We start from the raw sequence: 22382 nt of genomic DNA on the forward strand, positions 1-22382 counted from the left end.
GCGGCCACTAGTACAGACGTCATCCTGCTCTCGCTCACTCATTCACAACTCAGAAAGGATGGGACTCGTTCTCACCGCTTCATTAAATTTTTAGCCAGAAAATAATGCGAGAGGTTGATGACTTTTTGTCTCTGGACAACCGTCCTTCATTTCGCTATTTTATATTTCAATAACAATAGAAGTATAAATAAACAAAAAAGACCCCACACTCTAGAGAATTCTCTGCGCCTCCCCTTCTCCTCCTCCCCCCCGCCCCCCCGCTCCGGGCTGCGCCTATCTCTTTAAGAACCGAGCCTCGGCTTCGCAGGGGCGGGGCTCGGAGCCTGCTCTCGAAGCCGCGGCGGCCTTGTGTCTGAGACAAGGCGTCGGTCTCTTTAAGGAGGCGGGGCTCTGCCCGGAGGAGGTGGAGAAGTTCCTCCTCCCGGACCTCCGGCTTCCGGCAACTCGGCTGGGCTTGAACCTGCCAGGGATTATTGAGGTTGGAGTCTTCCCCCGACCAGCTGGACGCATAGCCCCTGAGGTGAGGCGGCCGGGCCTGCAGGGACAGCCCGGGACGCAGGAGGCCCGCTATCTCCTGGCCGCCGGGCCGCTGCACCCCGGTTGTCCCCCCTACAACTCTGCTTTTGCTTTTTGGGCAGCTCTTGCCCAGGCCTGCCGGGGCTTAGGGTGTCCCAGGCTGCAGGGTCGCCGTCACTCCAACGCCTACTAATTGCTCAGCTGTGCACAAAGCGCCTTACACTCACTGTCTCATTTAATGGCCCCCAACACCATGTGAGTAGGTGCCATTATGAACCCACTTTACAGATGAGAAAACTGAGGCCCCGACGAACCCACAGTCCTACAGCGAGGAGAAGCAGAATCGGGAATCAAACCCAGGTCTGTTTGACCCCAGAGCCTGTGCCCTTAACCACTGCCTCGGCTTAACTGTCTTTGCTTTTCAGTGTCCTCATAGCCACCTCTTAAACTCCAGCCTCCCCTTCCTCACCATTACATTTCCAGGCTGCACCTGGTCCTTAAACACAGAGTGAGTGAGATTGGATGGAACCTTTGGACCCCCTAGGGTTAGTTTCTTTATGACCGTTTTAATAATACCTGATGCTAAGCGGTTATCTTCATATAGACCTATCATACCCCCCTAAAGAAGGAGGCAAGGAAAATCAGTACCATTTCTAATGCCGAAACAAGATTTGTTTGCATATATTTTATTCTGGTAGCCTATGAAGTTTCTCTATTTTTCCTTTTTAGACCTCTGCAAATTTTCTTCTGAATAATTGGGAGAAGACCCACTGGCTGAATGGCAGCTGTAGATGACTTGCAGTTTGAAGGTACATCAGTTGGGTGCCCCCCCCTTTTACGATCCATACCTCCAGTCACAGCAACGGGTTCTGACTGATATACTGGCATATATATTTAAGGAGATTATTTCAAACATCTTGGTACAAGTATGTTGGCCACATCCAGGGTTTTGTTTGTCCACACCGGCTGTTCTTTTTTGCCAAATAGCCCTTCAGATTGGTAGCGTCATTAATTTAATACTGTGATTACAAAAAATGCTTATAGAGTTACTGCTTTAGTTCAACAAATATTTACTGAGCATCTACTTTCTGCTTAGAACTTACTAGATACAGGAGATAAAAAGTGAAAGGGGGAGGTTTTTACTCTGCTGGAGTAGATAAAAGTGTAAAAAACTAATTATGATGAAATGTGATCAGGTCATTCCTTTACTGAATCAATAAATATCTCATGAGTGTGACTATGAACCAGGCAGTTATTTTAGTTGTCAGGGATGGAAGAGTGACGCTTCACTCCCTAATGTAGCTTTCAGTCTGGTGAGGGAGACACTAATTTGGTAAATAATCACTTAAGTATATAGCACAGTTTATGAAAACTCCAGAACAGTTCATCACTCATATCCTAGAACCTAACCTAGACTAGGGACTGATGAATGGTTATTTGTCTTGTAAACACTTGCACAACACGTACTATATGTCAGGCACTAGTTTACATGCTTTACAAATACTAGTTCATCTTGTCTTTATGTTAACTTTATGAAATAGTCTCCTTGTTTTACCAGTGAGGAAACTGAGGCACAGAAAAATGAAGTAAATTGCCTAAGGCCACATAGCACGGGGTAAAGCAGGGTTTGAACCCAGGCAGCCTGGCTTCACAGCCAGTACTACCTCACTGCTCTCTGAGGAAGAGATAGGATGATTAAAGAGAAACCCACCCCCTCGGCAAATCCGGTCAGCTCCATCTTTAACGTACATTCAGCATCTCACCATGTCTCATCACCACTACCTCTCTCTCACCACGCTCAAGGTCACCATCACCTTTTGTATGAATTAGAGCCCTTCCCTTCCTTCTAGTCTTCCTGCTTCCTTTCTTGCCCTTTTACAGTCTGTATCATGCAGCCAGTGCAAGTGGTCCTTTAAAACGACGTCAGATCATGTCATTCCTTCGAAACCTTCCAGTCACCCCCGTCTCACTAGGTGTGAAAGCCAGAGCCTTTTCTGTTTGGAGGCCCTCCGTGATCCCAGCGCTCCACGCCCTCTGATCTCTCCTGCTGCTCTCGTCCTTTCTTTTTCTGCTCTACGGACATGGGCATGTCTCTGTCCCTCCTAGACACCAAGTACATTCACAGCTTAGGGCGTTTGTGCTCTCTTTCTATTTGAGAATTTTGTTCTTCGGACAGCTGCATAGCTTGCTCCCTCACTCTGTTCACATTTCACCTCGTTCGAGAGGCCTTCCTTCGCCACCCTTTCGAGTACAGTGTGGGAAAGTACCATGTAGAGAACGGCATATGCAAAGTACCCGGGGCGGGGGGTGGGGGTGGTTAGGGAGGAAGTTTGACTTTTTTCCCCAGTAACTGAAGGAAGGCTAATGTGCCAGAACACAGATGGTTGAGGCAGAAGGAGGGCTGAGCACAAGGTGAGGTTAGAGAGGAGGCAGGTGCCAAATCACAGAAGACTCTGTAGACCTTGTTAAGGACTTTGCTCTTTAGAAGAGAATGCAGGATGCTGTGGGGGTCACGGAAGGCTTTCCTGAGGAAGGTGGGGCTTCAGGTGAGAAAGTGGGGATTGGGACCCTTTAGGTGGAAGACACGGTGTCAGGAAAGGATCAGAGGCCACACATAGCACTGGACACGCCAGCATGTAGAAGTAGAGAGTGGCGATGGTGAAGGTCAAGAACCTGCCAGTCTTGTCCTCCAGGAGCTGTGATGGACACCAGCAGTGACACATAAGGAGCAGAATGTGTGGTCAAGTGACCCTGTGAGAGGTACACACACGCTACATTCCAGTCAGCCCATGCTACCTGCTGTTTCTCAGACAGGGGACACATCTTCTGTCTTCTGCTTTTTCTTTTTTTTTTTTTTTTAATTTTTTTTTTAATGTTTTTATTTATTTCTAGGAGAGAGAGAGACAGCGTGAGCAGGGGAGGGTCAGAGAGAGAGGGAGTCACAGACTGAAACAGGCTCCAGGCTCTGAGCTGGCAGTCAGCACAGAGCCCGACATGGGGCTCGAACCCACGAACCGCGAGATCATGACCCAAGCGAAAGTCAGACGCTTAACCGACTAAGCCACCCAGGCGCCCCACATCTTCTGCTTTTTCTCATTCCACGCCCTTTGTGTGCGATGCCATCCCCAAGCATCTGGCCATCCTTCTCGTGTGGCATCCTTTCCTAAGCTCATCAAATAGACAAGTGATCCTCCCCCTTTGCACATCCTCCTTTGGCCTTTGCATTTCTAAAGTGACCCTCTGTTCTTCCTTCTGGCCCTTCCGCCTGCTGAACTACTACTTTTTAAGTATGAGACTTGGAGCGCCTGGGTGGCTCAGTCGGGTAAGTGTCTGACTTCAGCTCAGGACATGAACTCACGCTTTCAAAGTTCAAGACCTCCAGAGCCTGGAGCCTGCTTAGGATTCTGTATCTCCCTCTCTCTCTCTGCTCCTCTCCTGCTCGCTCCCGTGCACACATACTCTCTCTCTCTCAAAAAATGAATAAACATTAAAAAAACTTAAATATGAGACTTAAGTGTATCTTTCTCTGTCTGATTCCCTCAGCTGTGGTCATCTTTTTAAATGTTATTGTCCTGTTCCATCAACAAATGATAGCTATGACAATATTTTTATATCCTATCCTCAAAATCTCTCTGTAAGATAGGTGTTACCTACATTTTATTTATTTTTATTTTTATTTTAAAATTTTATTTATTTTTGAAAGAGAGAGCAAGCGAAGGAGGGGCAGAGAGAGAGAGAAAGAGAAAGAATTGTAAGCAGGCTCTGCACTGCCAGCACAGAGCCTGATGTGGGGCTTGGACTCACAGTGAGATCATGACCTGAGCCGAAATCAAGAGTCAGACACTTAACCAGCTGAACCACCCAGGTGCCCCAATTATCTACATTTTAGAAAAGAGACTTAGAGATATAATGTCATTTGCCCAAGGTCATGGAGTATTAGTCTTAACTAACTCTTTGACCTGGTGATTGTACTGACAGATGTTTGTAGGTAATAACTCAAAAGCTTTTTCTTTGTAGACATTCCTTCCAGTGTTATTTTTTTTTTATTTTTTTAAATTTTTTATTTCTAGGAGAGAGAGAAAGAGACAGCGTGAGCAGGGGAGGGTCAGAGAGAGAGGGAGACACAGACTCTGAAATAGGCTCCAGGCTCTGAGCTGGCAGTCAGCACAGAGCCCGATGCAGGGCTCGAACCCACGAACTGCGAGATCATGACCTAAGCGAAAGTCGGACGCTTAACCGACTAAGCCACCCAGGCGCCCCCTTCCAGTGTTATTTTTATAATGAAAAGCTGGAAACACCCTAAACATCCAACTTACAGTCTCTTCTACTCCCTCCACCTCCCAGCTGATGGAATATCATACAGTTATGAAAAGGGTTATTGTAAGACTGATATAAAATGAAAAAATCGTTTTTTTATAATCTCTGGCCAACAGAACAGGATACAAAATTATTTATATATTATCACATCAGTACTTGGCACATTGGAAGCCTCCAGTATATATATGTTCAATGAATGAATGAATGAATGTTAATCACTGGAATGAATCTTAGAGAGTTACTATATGGAGAAAAGGAAACGTACCAAAAATTATTAGTGTTTGCCTTGACGTGGTAGGACTAAGTGATTTTTATTTTATGGTTTCTACTTTCACTTTTGATCCTCTATTCTCTATAGTGATTATATTGGACTCCTTGGAAAAAATAACTTCCATTAAAATTTTTTGAACTTGAATCAAAGAAGACAGGTATCGATTGGGTACTTGCTGTGGGCCAGCCACTCTGCTAAGGACTTGACTTAGGTAACATTCCTAACTTTCCCCAAATTCTCTGAAGTAGATGTTATTCTCCCCATTGTGTAGATGAGAATACTGAGGCATACAGAGGTTGAGTTACTTCCTCAGCCTCCCATAGTTAATAAGTAGCTGAGCCAGGAGTAAAATCCAGGTCTGACTCCAAATTCCATCATCTTCGTAACCCCTTTTCTAAGTCAGCTTGATGTCTAGATGAGGTTATTTTTCAGAGCCTTTTGCAATTTATACCAAGTAGGGTCTGCAGCGAGGCTGGGGCTGTAACAGCTTGTCTTTAAATGAAAAGTGTAGCATTTTCAGTGTGGGTCAGGTCTCCAATGCCCTTGTGCTCTAATTACTTTCAGAATTTGGTAATGAGGCCACTACTCCAGCAGAAAACCCAGGTGCCACTACGATAAATATCGAGGGTCCTGGTGAAAGCCCGACGCGTCCACCAGGACCCCCAAGAGGCTCAGGGGGAGAAGAAGACGACGAGTTGCTGGGAAACGATGACTCCGACAAAACTGAGGTTCGAACTTGTCTTTGAAACTGGTTTTTCCTTTTAATTTTTTTGAAAGCCTCATGCATTTATTCACTGTCTCTTGTGTGCCCCGTACAGTGCCAGGCAGTGGCAGCCCATGTGTGATCTATGTGGCCTCTGCCTCGGGGAGAGACACACAGGCACGCAGGCAATTGTCCCCCACAGGGAGTGTGCTGCGGGAGGGGGCACGGGGGTTGTGGGGGTGGAGCGAGGGCCTTGTGCAGGTAGCGACACTTGACGTGGGTCCTGGCACAAGGGTAGGAGGTGGCCAAGGGAAGAAGGCAGGGAAGGGTGATCTAGGCAAAGGGAGCTGTTTCAGCAAAGCCAAAGCGGCATGAAAGAACGTGGCACACACAGCACATTTCCCGTCTTCATGTACATTGGAGCAAACTACAGGTGAAGACAGGAGGTGAGGTATCACGGCTTGGCAAGGAGTCAACCAAATGAGTACAAATTGTGTGCTGAAGGCTATCGGGAGCTACTGAAAGATTTTACATGATATGGCAGGAGAGTTTAAAGACAAAGGTATGGCGGGCTTGTGGGGTAGAAATTGGAAGGAGATGGACTGGAGGCCAGTGGGAGACCGTGGCAGTGGTCTAGGCTAGAAGTGATGAAGCCAAACTACAGCCAGACACAGGTGGCTAGGGGGTGGGCTCCGTAGGACTTGGTGGAGAAGAGGTAAGGGAGAGAGAGCAAAGGTTCTAGCGAGACTTCTAGGTGTCTGCACCGGGTTGGGCGGTGAATAGCAGCTGTTTTTGATCACAACGATTTATTTCCATGTGCTCTGTTAGTGTGTTCCAGGAAAACAGTATTTCTATTCCTATTTTATGAATGCAGTCATGACCGTGGCGCTCTAGCAGGGCACCCAGTTTACAGCATTGAGTTCTCAAGCTGATTAAATAGCAGAGCTCCCGGGTTCCTGGTGCTCTTTGTGGAACTCCGTGAGATATCGAAATGAATACCGAAGCTTGTGCTACATTAAATACTCATATATGCTAGGTATCATGGCGAGAGTTTAGACCAGGCGCCTAACTTTGAATCCCGGTCCAGCCAGTAGTGCTCGCTGTGTTGAGTAAGGTACTTGAACTTCCCTAAGACTGAGTTTTCTCACCTGAAATATAAGAAAAAAATGTGTTGACTATTGTCATCATTATCATTACAGTGTTTATCCCGTGTTTCATAGCTGCCAGGCACCATTTAAAGTTCCTTACTTGGATCATCTCACTTAACCCTCAAAACAGCTCTGGACAGCAGGACCTATTCTTATCCTCATTTTACAAAGGAGAAACATGAGGCACAAAGTTTAAATAAGTTGTTAAATAACACACAATTAGGTAGCATGCTCCAGAGCGATGGAATCAATAGGATGTGTATATGTAGAGAGAAGAGGTTTATTTTTAAAAATTGGTTCATGTGATTATGGATGCTTGGCAAGTCCAAAACCTGCTGGAAGTGGCTGGTGGACTGAGACCCCAGAAGGAATTGGAGTTTGAGTCCAAAGGCATTCTGCTGTAGATCCAGGAAGAGCAGGGGTTGCAGATGAAGGCCAAAGGCAAGCTGCTGAAGAAGTCCCTCTTGCTCAGGGAGGTCAGGCTGATTGGTCAGTTCTAGTCAGGCCTTCACCTGATTGGCTGTGGCCCAGCCACATTATAGAGGGCAATCTGCTTTACTCAGAGAGCTCACAAGTTTAAAAAAAAAAGATCGTTTATTTGTATTTGAGAGACAGAGAGAGACTGAGCACCAGCAGGAGAGGGGCAGAGAGAGAGGGAGACAGAGAATCTGAAGCAGGCTGTTAGCTCTGAGCCCAATGTGGGGTTCGAACCCACAAACCGTGAAATCATGATCTGAGCCAAAGTTGGATGCTTAACTGACTGAGCCATCCAGGCTCCCTGAAAGCCCACCAATTTAAAGGTAAAGCTTATCCAAAAACACCCTCACAGAAACATCCAGAATAATGTTTGACCAAATACCAGGGCACTATGGCCTAGATAAGTTGACACATGAAATTAACCATCACACTGAACAACAGCAGGTGTCAAAAGTTTGTGAAATGTATGAGGGGGAAAAGTCTTAAAATTGAAAACATTCTGGGGCGCCTGGGTGGCTGAGTCATTTAAGCGTCCAACTTTCGCTTAGGTCATGATCTCGCGGTTCGTGGGTTCGAGCCCCGCATTGGGCTCTGTGCTGACTGCCAGCTCAGAGCCTGGAGCCTGTTTCAGAGTCTGTGACTCCCTCTCTCTCTAACCCTCCCCTGCTCACGCTGTCTCTCTCTCTCTCTCCTAGAAATAAATAAAAACATTAAAAAATTTTTTTTTAAAAAAATTGAAAACATTCTATCCATCATGTTAATTTGTCTGGGAATTGGGAAGAAGTCACCAGGATTCTATGAGAGATACTGAATTCCTTGTCCTTGCTTAGAGAACGTGGGTGTCTGGAGTTCAATATCTTCTAATACTAGAGTTTGAAAGAACCTTCAGTCTCCTGTATGTCAGCTTCCCTCCCAAGATACTAATGCTGCCTGTGGTAGGTCAGAAAGCAGCACTTGGATACCTCCTTCTGGAGGCTGTTCATTACCATGTAAAGCAGCATTGCCCCTGTTGGACAGCTTTAATTATGGAGAGATTCTCCTTTTAATGACCAAAAAAACCCTGGCCCTTGTCCTGCAAAGCACCTCCTAGTCCATCTGAACATTTGCTGCACGAATCCTCACGAAATATCTGGGTGGCAGTCTTCATTCCTGGCAAGGAGTCTGCATTCTGCTGTTGAATAGCTGCACTGCTGGGATAGAAGAGCCCCATATGTGCTGCTCGTAAGTCGGAGTTTTGTGGGTTTTCTTTTTGTCTGAGGAGTATATTGTAAGTCTGTAGTATGTTAGAGTGAATCGGTGTATCAGTTTTTTTAAATAAGCTATTTAAAAAAATTTTTTTAACCTTTTTATTTATTATTGAGAGACAGACAGAGCATGAGCAGGGGAGGGGCAGAGAGAGGGGGAGACACAGAATCTGAAGGAAGCTCCAGGCTCTGAGCTGTCAGCACAGAGCCCAACGTGGGGCTCCAACCCACAAACTGTGAAATCATGACCTGAGCCGAAGTCGGACGCTTAACCGACTTAGCTACCCAGGCGCCTCTTCTTTTTCTTTCTTTTCTTTTCCTTTTTTTTTTTTTTTTTTTGGTGTATCAGATTTTTGAGAGTTGAGGTGGTGATAGTAGTAGGAATCTTGAGGAGGTGGGGAGCAGAAGATCTGACACTGCCTTCTGTATGTATAGGTTTGTTTGTGTAAAAATGCACATATATGTCACTGTACCTGATACATATTATATATAATCGATCTAATCCTTCCTGTAATCCTATGAGATGGCTCTTGTTGGCTGTACTTTTTGGAGAACGAAGTCTAGTGATTTGACAAAGTCTCCCCCTGGTGGAGGGACCAGGCATTGAAACCTTTCTGTCTGACTTAAAACAGATGCTTGTTTTCTGTCAGGCTGAGTCGGGCATGGCAGTTGCAAAGTTGATGAATGCACAAGAGCTTGGTCTCTGATATATCTTGATTTTTCCATTAGAGCAGCTCCCTGTCTGCATCGCTGATATAAGGATGTTCCTTCTGTGTTCATTATGTTTTATTTCACCTCTGACAGTTACTTGCCGGCCAGAAGAAAAGCTCCCCCTTCTGGACATTTGAATACTATCAAACGTTCTTTGACGTAGACACTTACCAGGTTTGTAACCCATTTCACCTTGCCTTTTACACGTAATGGAGACTTGTGTCTTTTGTGGTTAAACAGTCACATGATGTGAAAGCTTTTATAGACTGGATATGGCCTTACAAAAATAAAGGGAAATTAGCGTTTGAAAATACTATCATGAAAGCTATAAGAAATCTTCAGGAGACTTACCCCTATGTTGTTTTCCAGGTCTTTGACAGAATCAAGGGGTCCCTTTTGCCAATACCAGGGAAAAACTTCGTGAGGTTATATATCCGCAGCAATCCAGATCTTTATGGTATGTGTAGTGCTGTTTTGATTCTTTACCATGTACCAGTTGAATTCAGGTGAGCGTGTGACCTGCTTGAAAAGGTGGGGAAGGGCACTTTTGGTGGGGCATGCAACATTTCACTCAACCCTTCTGAACTTCAGTAACAGCCCTTACAAAAAGTTTGGAGGAAAATGAAATTCTGTGTTCTATGAAAGCTGTGCTTACAAGTAATTGGTATGGCCTTTGAACATCTTCAGATGACATGGCGAACCTGAGACGAATTAAGTCATTTTGTCCAAGAGGAGATTGTTGATTTTAACTTGAGAGGATCTGGGGAGCCCGGGTGTCTCAGTCGGTTAAGCATCTGACTCTGGCTCAGGTCATGGTCTCATGCTTGATGGGTTTGAGCCCCCACATCAGGCTCTGTGCTGACAGCTCAGAGCCTGGAGCTTGCTTTGGTTTCTATGTCTCTCTTTCTGTCTCTCTCTCTGCCCCTCCTCTGTTCGTGCTCTGTCTCACTCTCTCAAAAATAAATAAAACATTTAAAAAAATCAACTTGAGAGGATCTGAGGGTGACAGTCAGTGTGAAAGTGCTCTCACACTTGCTCATTGTTGTGCAGAGTCACAGCTCTGCCCTCAGAGGAGCTGGCTCCCCTTGGGATTCAGCTAGCAGCACTGGAGGTCTGTAAGAGGGATGGGCCAGGGGTGACTGTCATCCTTGACCTCCCCGCTATCTGAGAAGAGGTCAGACACCCACCCGGTACTCCTGTAGGGAAAAGGCTCCCGCAGCTGTGGCCTTCCATGTTTGAAGGGAGAAGCGAGCCAACGGCTCTGGGTGCCTCCTGTGTGCAGATGCCCTACAAAAGACTGTATGTGGGCACATGTAATTTTTGTGACAACTTTTGGGGTAGGTATTCTTCTCCCCATTTCTCAAATGAGGAGCTGACTCTGTGAGGCTCAGTAATATGTACGCTCCATCCTGAATAATCATTAGAGTCATATGTTACATATTTCATACATATGTTGATTATAAGAGGAGAGGAATTCTTGAGATCTCTTATGTGCCAATGAGTGCATACACTGTTTAATCCTTTCAACAAGACTATATTAAGTGTGATTATCCCTCTTTTTCCTGTGAGGAAACCAGGGCCAAGAGTTGTCAAACTGAAAAAGGAGAGCTAGAACTAGTTCAGTGTTACACGAAGCCCATATTCTGTTTGCCTGGTGGTTTTAAGCTACAGAACCTTTTCATCAGCTGGCATGGAGGTCTGATACTTGGAACCAGTGAAAGCAGAACCACTGTGGGGGATACTGGGGAGAGGGTCCCTTCTGTATAGCTCCTCTCTGGCAGCACTGAAAGTTCCAGCCAGATGCCGGCACAATGCCTGAGTCCAAGGAGTACCACGTACGTGCACAGCATTGCCTTGGCGCATGCCTCTCGTCTAAATGTGGCCAAGGCAGGTTCTCTTCCTCGCTCTCTTGTTTATTCTTCTGGCCTGAGACCTTGAGAGAGGCGATGTGTCTGAGTGATTCATGTCATCAGTGCCCCGTGAAGCTCTGGCACAGATGAACATGTGACCAATTTTTGAGCACCTTATTTCGTGCTACAGGCTGAGGATGCAAAGATCAAGTCAGTCTCCACCCCCAGGAAGAAAGAAATGAGAGAACCAGTGTGTGCTGCGTGCCTCATAAGTGCCAAGAGCTTCTCCCTGTGTTACTGATTATAGTTTTATCTCCCACACCCCGAGGTAGGCTCATCTTACAAAAAAGAAAATGGAAGTTTGGGGAGGATAGCTTGCTCATAGTCAGAGTTGGCAATGAAAATGACACTAGCAAACACATGCCGTGCTTATTATGTGGCGCTGTTATTAGGGAAGAACCTATAGTAACTCACTTAATCCTCCTAACAACCCCAACTTTATGAGGTAAGTACTATTATTATGCCCGTTGTATGAACAAGGACACTCAGTTACACGGATGTCAAGCATCTAGTATAGCTAGTAAGTGGCTGAGCTCCGTTTTCAAATCAGCACCACAGCTCATAATCCATACTCTTCATCACTCTCTTACACCACCTCTCATGATAAAGCCAGGATTTGAACCCAAAGTTTGCTTCTTTCCATAACACTGTTAGCCCATGAATTCATAGACATGGTTAAAGGAAAAAAAGAGGTACCGTTTGGTGAAGTGTTTGCTAGTGGAGAGGACTGGGCCTTGTGGGGATGTTGGGGGAAGGTGGTCAGGAAAAAGGTGACCAAAGTGCCAGTCTGCAGAATCAGAGGGTGAGGTTGATGAATTTGATTGCATTTAAGTTAAAATATAAAATTACTAGGGGAGCCTGAGTGGTTCAGTTGGTGAAGCGTCCGACTCTTGATTTCAGCTCAGGTCACGATCTTATGGTTTGTGGGATCAAGCCCCACACCAGGCTCTGCACTGACAGTATGGAGAGAGAATCCTCCTTAGGATTCTGTTTCCTTCTCTCTTTGCCCCTCCCCCACTGGTGGGTGCGTTCTCTCTGTCTCTCTCAAAATAAATAAACTTTTATTTAACTAAAAAATTTTTTTTAAACGTTTATTTATTTTTGAAAGAGAGACATAGCATGAGAGGGGAGAGGCAGTGAGAGGAGACACAGAATCTGAAGCAGGCTCTAGGCTTTGAGCTGTCAGCACAGAGTCTGACGTAGGGGCTCAATCTATGGACTGCGAGATCATGACCTGAGGTGAAGGCAGATGCTTAACTGATTAAGCCACTCAGGTACCCCATAAATAAATAAACTTTAAAAAAAGCAAAAAAAAAAAAATTTCTACACCACAAAATAAATATAAGCAAAGTAAATAAATAAATAAACCACAGGCAGAGATAATATTTGTAATTCTCATAAGCAACAAAGGATGAAAGCAAGACTGTCTTTAGAACTCCTACCAATTATAAGAATAAAACCAATTATAAGTTGTGGGGGAAAATGAGCAATTCACAGAATAGGAAACCCAAATGGCTAACAAATATATGAAAAGATGCTTAGCCCCACCTGTTATCAAGGAAATAAAAACAAAACAAGAGATTATATTATGCTCATTTTAGCAAACATACAGATTGGCTTGTCTTCATTCATTCAATTAATTCAACAAGTATTGAGCAGTTAACTATTGTAGGCACTGGAAATATAGCAGTGAGAAAAACAGACAAAACTCCTTGCTCTGAGGCAGTTTAGAATCTACTGAGCTTAATGATAAATAAATAAAATAAGTCAAATATATAGTATGCTAATGATAAATGGCAAAGTGAAAATTTTAAAGGACAGGTAATATTTGTGTAGGTACACGGACTTATGTTTAAAAATTTTTTTAGAGTTGAATTTTGAGTAAAGGCCTGGACAAATTGGGAGCAATACGTGTAGATATCTGAGGGGAAGGCATCTGAATCAGTGAGCACAGCAAGCACGAAGGCCCTGAGGCAGGCATTTGCTTCATATGCTCAGAGAACACCATAGACTAGTGTGACTGGGCCAGAGGGAAGAAGGGAGCCTAGGAGATGAGGTCGGAGAGACAACATGGAGGGGTAAGTTGTGTAGCATCTTGGTCACGGTGAGGACTTCAGCTTTTACTTAAGTGAGAAGCCATTGGAGGGCTTGAGCAGAGTAATGACACACTCTTAAGTCAGATTTTCAGAAACACTGATACTAAGAGTTGTCAAGATTGTCCAGCAATGGGAACTAATGTGTGTCTGGTGGGTATGTATGTGGTGCACAAATGGAAGCCATTTGAAGATGCTCATACCCTAAAATTGGCATTTCCACTCCTAGATGTATGGTCTTAGAGAAACACACAAATATAAAAGAAGATATATAGAAGAATAGTATTCACTGCAGCAACAGTGCTCATAATAGCAAATATTTGGAAACAAACTACTCATCAGCAGGAGAAGAGATACATAAATTGTGGTGTATTCATACACAGAATTCTGTAGTTTTTAAGAATGAATGAGATCTATGAGCATCAATGTGGCTAACTATCAGAAGAAGGGTAGATGAAGAAAGGCATGTTTTTTTTGAAGGATGTGAGTAGTATGATCCCGTTAGATTTCAAAAAGTAGCATGATGAGTACACCAGTGTTTATCATTCTTTGTGCTTTTCCGTATGTTAGAAATATTTTATAATATAAAAATGCATAATACAAACTAAATTAAGACTCCTTCCCACCCCACCCCATAGTAAGAGTAGAATTTGGCAGGAAAGAGGGAAAGGGAAGGCATACAAATCAACCTGGCAGGCCCTGGGATGAGGAGGTGGTGGTGTGTCTGGAATCCGAGCTTCCTGTTTGCCTATAGGCACAGGACTCAGCAACTGCCTCTGTTATGCATCATTGTGTCCCTCGCACCTGGGCCAGGGTCTAGAGGACAGTGGGTTCTTACAAATAATCTGCATTGTCAGCGCAGAGCCTGATGTGGAGCACAATCTCCAGACCATGAGCTCATGACTGGAGCCGAAATCAGGAGTCAGACGCTTAACCGATAGAGCCCCCCAGGTACCACCTCTGCTTTCTTGTTATAGGTACTGTAATATTTTGGCCACTTGTGGTCAGATCTTGGATGGTCTCAGCCCGTTGACAACACATGGTCATTTTTGTTCATTTTGTCAACAAAGCTTTTGGGGATTTTTTTAATTGTTGAATTGTAGGAATTTTTCTTTTTTGGCCTGTTCATTTGTCGCATCTTTTGTATCATCAGTACTGAGAAGAATACAGTGAACAAGATTTAGTCCTTGGTGGTAGCAGAGAGCTTGCAGGCTAGTGAGTCAACAGCAGTATGTGGAAAGCCAATGTTGGTAATTCTTTGGAGTATCCCAGTCGATTGCTTGGGTTCCCTTTCCCACCTTCAGGAGCCAGCTTGGCTTTGAGAAGCGCTAACCCATTTCTGCCCGTCATCTGCGACACAGCAACTTTCTGAATTTTGTGGTAGGTCAGGGTGCCTTCAGTTATTCCAAAAAGTGTTGCAAAGTATTGGTGAAATTGAAAAATTAAATTCATACAATTTGTTAGAAATATTTCAATTTAAAAATTATTATTTCTACTTTTGTATTTTTTCTAGATAAGGAGAAACAAGGGTAGTGTTCATGAAATCAAGTGAAATGGCAAAAGGGATTTGCACAGCATGGTGTACTCACTCACTCAGTGGAATAGTTGATAATCACTAAAGTAGAATAAGCTGATGTTTTTAAATGTTTATTTTTGAGAGAGAGAAAGAGATAGAGCATGGGCAAGGGAGGCGCAGAGAGCCAGGAAGACACAGAATCTAAAGCAGACTCTAGGCTCTGAGCTGTCAGCACAGAGCCCAGCATGGGGCTCAAACCTGTGAACCTCGAGATCATGACCTAAGCCCAAGTTGGACGCTTAACCCACTGAGCCACCCAGGCGCCCCCGTAGAATAAGCTGATTTTTATGAATAGCTATGGTAGAATCCCTAGGATATATTAAAGTGAAAATAGCAAACTATGCAATAAGATATATATATATATGCATATATATATATGCATTATTATTTATATAAACACACACACACACACACAAAATGTGCATTTGTTTATATGCATATAGAAATCTCTGGCAGGATTCACCAGAAACTGGTTATGGGAGCGAGCTCTGGGGAGGAGAAATGTACAGAGCCAGGGAACAGAGAGAGAAGGAATTTACTTTTCTCTATATTCCCTTTTGTACCTGTTGAACACTGAACTGTGTGCATGTATTGCTTTTTCATTAAAAAGAAAAGCCTTAAACACATATTACATGCACACATATAACCGTGACAAACTGCTAGATTAAATTAATTCTTCCCTAAAGTGTTCTGCTTGCACTACTCTTCCATTTAGACTGCGGAAGAACCTGTCTGATTTAAGTTATTTTTCGTTGGCATTAACATTTGGCACTTAGATAAGGGAAGTAACCTTTGCTTTCTGTATCCTGGTGGTGAAGATTTCACAAAATGTCCCCGAGTTTTTGGATGAGCCTCTAATAAAAGAAGCTATAAAGAAATTAGTGTCTTTATTCAGCTAATTGTGGAAGGTATTTTGGCCTTTTCATTCCAATCTCCCCTGTCTTTAACGCACCTAATTGCTGAGTTGTGTGTTTGGCCTTTTACAAAAGAAAATTCCTGTTAAATGAGTATTGATTGCATCTAAAATTCATTTTCCCTTGCTTATATGAATAGGGCGAGGGAGATAAGAAATTCTCTAAGAGTCTATAAGCTGGTGCTTCATTTTTTGGTCTGACTTTTCTGGTTTTCTTTGCAGGCCCCTTTTGGATATGTGCGACATTGGTCTTTGCCATAGCAATTAGCGGGAATCTTTCCAACTTCTTAATCCATCTGGGAGAGAGGACGTACCATTATGTGCCCGAATTCCGAAAAGGTTGGTGAATAGTTGGACTCATTTGGAATGCTTTCAGTTTGTTACCACGGGTTCCTTTTAGTGAGCTCTGGAGACCCTGTCTCTAGGTGCCGCAGCCCCTGCTTTTTGTATTAAAGATTCAGACATCTGTATTACCTCAGAATTTACCAACCGTCTGTGTCAATCGACGTGATCTGTTTTTATGGTGGTGATATATACATAACATAAAATTTACCATTTTACCTATTAAAGTATACAATTCAGTGGCATTGAGTACATTTACAATATTGTGAGTCCACATATCTTTGGAAAGCTGTAAGGCCAGGCCAAATAGCAATTGGAGTTTATTCAAAGCAAAATGTGCAAAGTAAGTAAAAAGCAGCATGCATGAAAGTCTCCATTGTGGCATTATTTGTGTTACCCAGATGTTGGAAACAATAGGGGCCATTGTTATTTAAGTCATGGTGACTCAACTAGCTGGGTCTGTAGCCACTAATTATGAAGCACTTAGAACCATGTGGAAAACTGATAATCCAAAATGATGCCTGTGCTGTTAGCAACTCTGTTAAAGAGGAGTCTGCAAATGGTCAGGGGCTAGAAGGGAGGATGAAGAAATAAGTTTGTCCTAGTGATGGGCCTCTGGATGACATTGTTTTAAAACTTTCTTTCTTGTGGCAGTATTGGATAATCATACAAAGAAAGAAGTTTGTTCTACTTCAAACAAACAAACAGCTTTTTAGGGACTTGTAGATGACAGCCACTTCAAAATGAGGAAGTTTGGCTTTCTAGGAGATTGGTTGTGTAACACTTCCTCAGTTCTCTCCTTCCCTCCCTCCACCCCCCTGCCTGCCTGCTGTCCTGTTGAGAGGCTGTATACAGACTGTCTACGAGCACAGTCTCTGGAACTAGTTCACTGGCTTCAAGTTCCATTTCCATCATTCATTAGCTTCTACTTGCTGGGCAAGTTATTTTATTTGTCTTGACTTCAGATTCCGTGTCAGTGAAATGGGAATAATAATACCTAATATTACAGGGCTATTGTAAGAATAAAGAGTTGGAAAGTGCGTAAAGTGTGTAAAGAGGTTGGACTAGTGCCTTGTACAAAAAAGAGTTCATACACATGCACATATATGTGTGTCTAGAGAGATATGTAGTTCCTTCTGTGTGTGTGTGTGTGTGTGTGTCCATGTATTCTTCCTTCCACCCTCCATGCCCATTTTCATGGAGTCAGTCCTGATTTATTTCCAGCCCCATTTGTCAAATGATCCTGGCTTGTAAATGTTATTCATGAGATATAGACCCTGCCTTCAGGTTGTTTAATGGCTAAGTAAAGAAAGTCAGGTAAATGAATATTGCCATAAATGGTATGTGTTAATTTCTGTATCACAGGTATGTATAGGTATATTGACAGAAAAGAAGGAGTGAATTACTCTGCCTGAGGGTCTGGAAGCTCAGGAGAGTTTTTATCTTTTCTTATCCTCCTTGGTTGCACAGTACAAGGGGGTCATGGGATGAATGTACAATTAAGATAGTCGTTGGCTCTATCAATAAACATTTTTCCATTTTATGTAAAGAGCATACATCCACACATCCAAGGTCAAATCCTGCTTCCACCACTTGTTAATTATTTGACCTTAACCAAACTACTTTTCTGATTCTATTTCCTCATCTCTAAAATGAAGATGTAGATTATGTGAAATAATGTATTTACATTATCAGTTAATGATATGAAAAGTTAGTTCTTGAATGAGCATTTATTTATCAATCAGTGTTATAAGTATATTTGTTTTTTTAAACTTTTTTTAAAGTTATTATTTTTATTTATTTAAAAAATTTTTTAATGTTTTTTATTTATTTCTGAGAGAGAGAGAGACAGCATGAGCAGGGGAGGGTCAGAGAGAGAGGGAGACACAGAATCTGAAGCAGGCTCCAGGCTCTGAACTAGCTGTCAGTACAGAGCCCAACACGGGGCTCGAACCCATGAACCGCGAGATCATGACCTGAGCCGAAGTCGGACACTCAATCGACTGAGCACCCAGGCTCCCCTAAAGTTATTTATTTTGGGGGGAGCATGAGAGAGTGCACACATGTGAGCTGGGGAGGGTCAGAGAGAGAGGGAGAGAGGGAGAATCCCAAATGGGCTCCAAGCTGTCAGTGTGGAACCTGGAATAGGTGCTCAATCCCATGAACCATGAGATCATATGACCTGAGTTGAAATCAGGAGTTGGACACTTAACTGTCTGAGACACTCAGGAGCCCCTCATTCTCTTAGTAATCTTAGGGTTACTTAGCTATAAGTGGCAGAGCTAGGATTAGAACTCTTGGAGTCCACATGCAGAGTCTGTGGCCTTGACTGCTATACAGTGTTGTCTCAATAAAATATTCCATGAAATGCCTGACACCCAGTGGTTGGTTGGCTGTAGGCATATAGGCAATTCCCTTCCCCTTCCTTTAGTTATTAAAAAAACAAAAACAAAAAGCAGTATAGCAGGAGACTTACATTTGGCTTAATGAGGGAGTTCCCAGTATGAAAAATCTCATCTGGGAGCTGAAAATGTTTTGGCCAATCACATGTCTTAACCAGAGTCTGGCTACAACTGCTTGGGGTGCCTTTGTGCTTGTCAAGAGCGTTAAGCGCATTACTTACTGATTTTCCTGTAGGAAGAGCTGGTGCCATGGGCTTAGCCACACTTTATGGTCCTCTACTCCAGAAGAGGGAAAATGAATCTTCTGGAGCATGGTGCTGCAGGAGGAGGAGGAGGAAGAAGAGGAGGAGGAGGAGGAGGAGGAGGAGGAGGAGGAGGAAGGGACTGTAATAGACGAACACTGCTGTTCTGAGGAGCTGCTAGGTAGCGTTTCTGCCACAGACACGAATGATTTAATGAAGAAAGTAAAAGTGAAGAATCTGTCGAGCAATTCATCAATGAACTGCAGTTCCCTATTTCAGAGACAGCAGGCTCTCTAAGTAGCATGCAGAGCAAGTTAATCTGTACCCAGGGCCTTTTAACACATTTGCTCAAGACTATAGTGTCAGCTCCTGTTATACCAGCAAAGAGGATGCGTTCTTCCAAGGGGATAGTTGGCTTTCATTTGATTGAAATGCTTGGTATGTTTAAACACTTGTCTTGAGGCCCTCTGAAGTCTTTCAGTTGGGTAATTCAGTTGTTTAGTACTATTGTTATTAAACAAATTATAAACACCATGTGAGAGATCGCTGGTCCTCACATAAAGGCAGTGCTAAAGCTTCATCAGCACAGCCCTAGAGTACCTGCTCTGTGGAGTACTGGGCTGGCCACAGGGACGAGGGCCAGTTAAGACCCGATCCCACGATCCAGTGAAGCAGGTGCACATGCAGGAAGTAGTGAAAGGCACAATGAGGATTAAAACTTGTGTCCTGTCATCTGCAGTGTCCATAGCGGCCACAATCATCTATGCCTATGCTTGGCTGGTTCCTCTTGCACTCTGGGGTTTCCTCATGTGGAGAAACAGCAAAGTCATGAACATCGTTTCCTATTCGTTTCTGGAGATTGTCTGCGTCTATGGATATTCACTCTTCATTTATATCCCCACGGCAGTAAGTACTTACTTATTCTGAGTGATGCTCTGGGCTTGTTGGACATTCAGCCAGCGTCATCATTCCTAGCGTGACACCGATGCACACCTGAAAAATGCCATTTGAATTTAGAAGTTCAGCTGGCATGGGGATAGGGAGCCAGGCACCTTTGCTGGATCTGGAGCCCTTTGTTCTGAGAGCACGTACCTCAGTCTGCATGTTTCTCCAGCTGTCCTGAGAGACCCCAGTGGCAGAGGGGGCCCAGCTGCTGATTGGCTCAGGGGCCTTTACAGATACCCGTGCCTGGAATGAACAGATGCCTCTCCGAACTGCCTCTCAAAAAGCCCTCCCCTTCCTCCTTGTCTTTCAGGTGCTGTGGATCATCCCCCAGAGAGCTGTTCGTTGGATTCTAGTCATGGTTGCCCTGGGTTTCTCAGGCTCTGTCTTGGCAATGACATTTTGGCCAGCTGTCCGTGAGGATAACCGCCGCATTGCACTGGCCACAATTGTGACCATTGTGTTGCTTCACACGCTGCTTTCTGTGGGCTGCTTGGTACGGTCTTGTTCCTGCGATCTTCGTGTGTGCTTTAGATACAGATGCTGAAAGACCTCAACCTGTTATTCACAACAAACGGGTCTTTTAAGACAGGCTCCATAAAATTAATATTGTTTTAAATAGACTGTCCTAAATGGGAAGTGGTAAGTTGATGAGAATTTGATGGTAATCTCTGGCTTTACCTAATTCCTGACATTTGTTAAGATACGGAGTCTGGCCAGAGGAAGTGGGGGTGCATGAGTGTCTATAAGAGGTTGGGGGAGCAGGGGCGGGGGGATGTCTTTCCTGGTTTTCTGCACATATCTAGAAAGAGTTTTGAAATATCAGGTTCCATAGATGGAAAGCGTGAGGACGGAGTCAAATTAGGAAAGGGGAGATATTTTCAAGGTGAATAACATTTAAAATATTTTTTTTTAATGTTTTATTTATTTCTGAGAGAGAGAGAGAGACAGCGTGAGCAGGGGAGGGTCAGAGAGAGAGGGAGACACAGAATCTGAAGCAGGCTTCAGGCTCTGAGCTAGCCATCAGCACAGAGCCCGACATGGGGCTTGAACCCACGAACCGTGAGATCGTGACCTGAGCCGAAGTCGGACGCTTCACCGACTGAGCCACCCAGGCGCCCCTCAAGGTGAATAACATTTAAATGAGGTTTTGAGTTCATGTATTTGGGTGTCTTTCTAGAGAGAGTGTGTGCTTCTCAGATAGGCCCAGATTGAAGACCAGCTCTGTCACTCACGGGCTGTGTGAGCTTGGCCATGGTGCCTAACCTCTCTGAATCTGGACGTCTTAATCTGTAACGTGGGCATAAAATTTCCTGCCACCTAGGGTTGTTCTGAGGATAAAATAAAATAGTACATATGAAACAGTTAATATAGAACTAATATAGAACTAGTTAATATAGAAATGCCCATAAGTTAGGTCCCTTTCCCATGGTCCTGAGGAGACACTGTTTTATATCTTCTGTGCACACTGCACGTGAAAATTGCTGTCCACATCCTTAACAAGGCCTGATGTAGGTTTGTAAAGAACACTGAGTCCAAGAATGTTGAGGTCACTGACGAAGGAAAAGATGTGCCCACAGGAGGGTCTCCATATTGCGTGTGTCCAGACCCTCGGTCAGCTTTTACAGTTGTGGGAGTAAACATTTCTTTGGCACCATTTGATCTGTGATATTTTTATGTAGAGAAGCTGGGTCATTAATAAAATCCTGATACCTGATCATTGAACAAGTCTCAAAAAGTGCCAAGTTTTTGAAACTGAAACACAGCCCTGGTTTATGTGCACTTTCCGTGTCTAAGCTTTAAATTCTTGGGACAGAGGACTGCTGGTTTGACTCGTGGCAGTGACACCATTAATTTCAGGCACTTGCAGTCCCTGGGCTGATCCCTTGTAATGGTGCTGCAGCTTTCTTGACCCTTCTGTCCGCTGAGGAAGAATGTCCTTTCTCATTGTAGCCCTCTCACCGGTGTCGCCCCATATCTCTCCTGAATATTTCCCCCCACGTACTCAGTTGAAGAGTTGGTGGAGAGAAGGAGGCAAGAGAGGAAGCATTGCTGTGTTCAGTTCTGTGAAGAATGGAGAGGAGGCTGGCAGATCAGACGATGGGGCGGGGAGGGGTGGGGGGGGTAATATTATTGAGAATCTGTTCCCTTTGGTACGGGTGGAAGGATCTGTTACCGCCTATGCCTGTTACTCCCTTCTGGGCTAGATGACACTGAAGTGAGGATTTACCTGCCCATCCTGCTGCGCTGGAACTTTCTGGAAGAGAGCACTATAATGTACTATATGTTATAAATATATATAAATTATAGTGCTATAATTTCCGTGATGAAGTAGAAAGAGCACTGGACTGGGCTTAGCTTTGTGAGCCTAGCAGAGTGACTTCATTCTCAGAACGCTGGCTTCCTCCGGTGTCACGGAGATTCATATTTGTGGGCTCTTGTGAGACTCCATCAGGCGGCTGTGAGAGCCCTTCATATGTTGTGAAGGGTTCTTCAGATGTAAAGAAGTTACCAAGAGAGCCCTGTGTGATCCGAAGCTGCCAAGGCCGCCCTGCTGCCTGTTCCTCCTGAGTGC

At 44.1% G+C, this 22382-nt stretch overlaps 1 protein-coding gene across 3 annotated transcripts in view; it reads left to right on the forward strand.

Moving 5' to 3' along the window:
* The first annotated feature begins 429 nt into the window (after positions 1 to 429).
* YIPF1 (Yip1 domain family member 1) overlaps positions 430 to 22382 on the forward strand; it is a 37424-nt gene continuing 15471 nt past the window's right edge. For 2 of the 3 annotated variants that reach the window (XR_005529514.1, XM_039238363.1), the window contains exons 1-8: positions 430 to 520; positions 1246 to 1325; positions 5669 to 5832; positions 9481 to 9561; positions 9757 to 9844; positions 16102 to 16218; positions 19605 to 19771; positions 20121 to 20303. Coding sequence is in view for 2 of the 3 variants with exons in the window: in XM_039238363.1 (XP_039094294.1) it covers positions 1295 to 1325; positions 5669 to 5832; positions 9481 to 9561; positions 9757 to 9844; positions 16102 to 16218; positions 19605 to 19771; positions 20121 to 20303 (831 nt within the window). In the remaining variant the exon portion in view is untranslated. Of the gene's footprint in view, positions 521 to 804; positions 877 to 1245; positions 1326 to 5668; positions 5833 to 9480; positions 9562 to 9756; positions 9845 to 16101; positions 16219 to 19604; positions 19772 to 20120; positions 20304 to 22382 lie in introns of all 3 variants that reach the window. The other variant, XM_039238369.1, reaches the window with a different exon arrangement.

This window comes from Hyaena hyaena, unplaced genomic scaffold (genome assembly GCF_003009895.1).
Source record: "Hyaena hyaena isolate Hyena2069 unplaced genomic scaffold, ASM300989v1 scaffold_5, whole genome shotgun sequence".
In the NCBI taxonomy this organism is placed as follows: domain Eukaryota; kingdom Metazoa; phylum Chordata; class Mammalia; order Carnivora; family Hyaenidae; genus Hyaena; species Hyaena hyaena.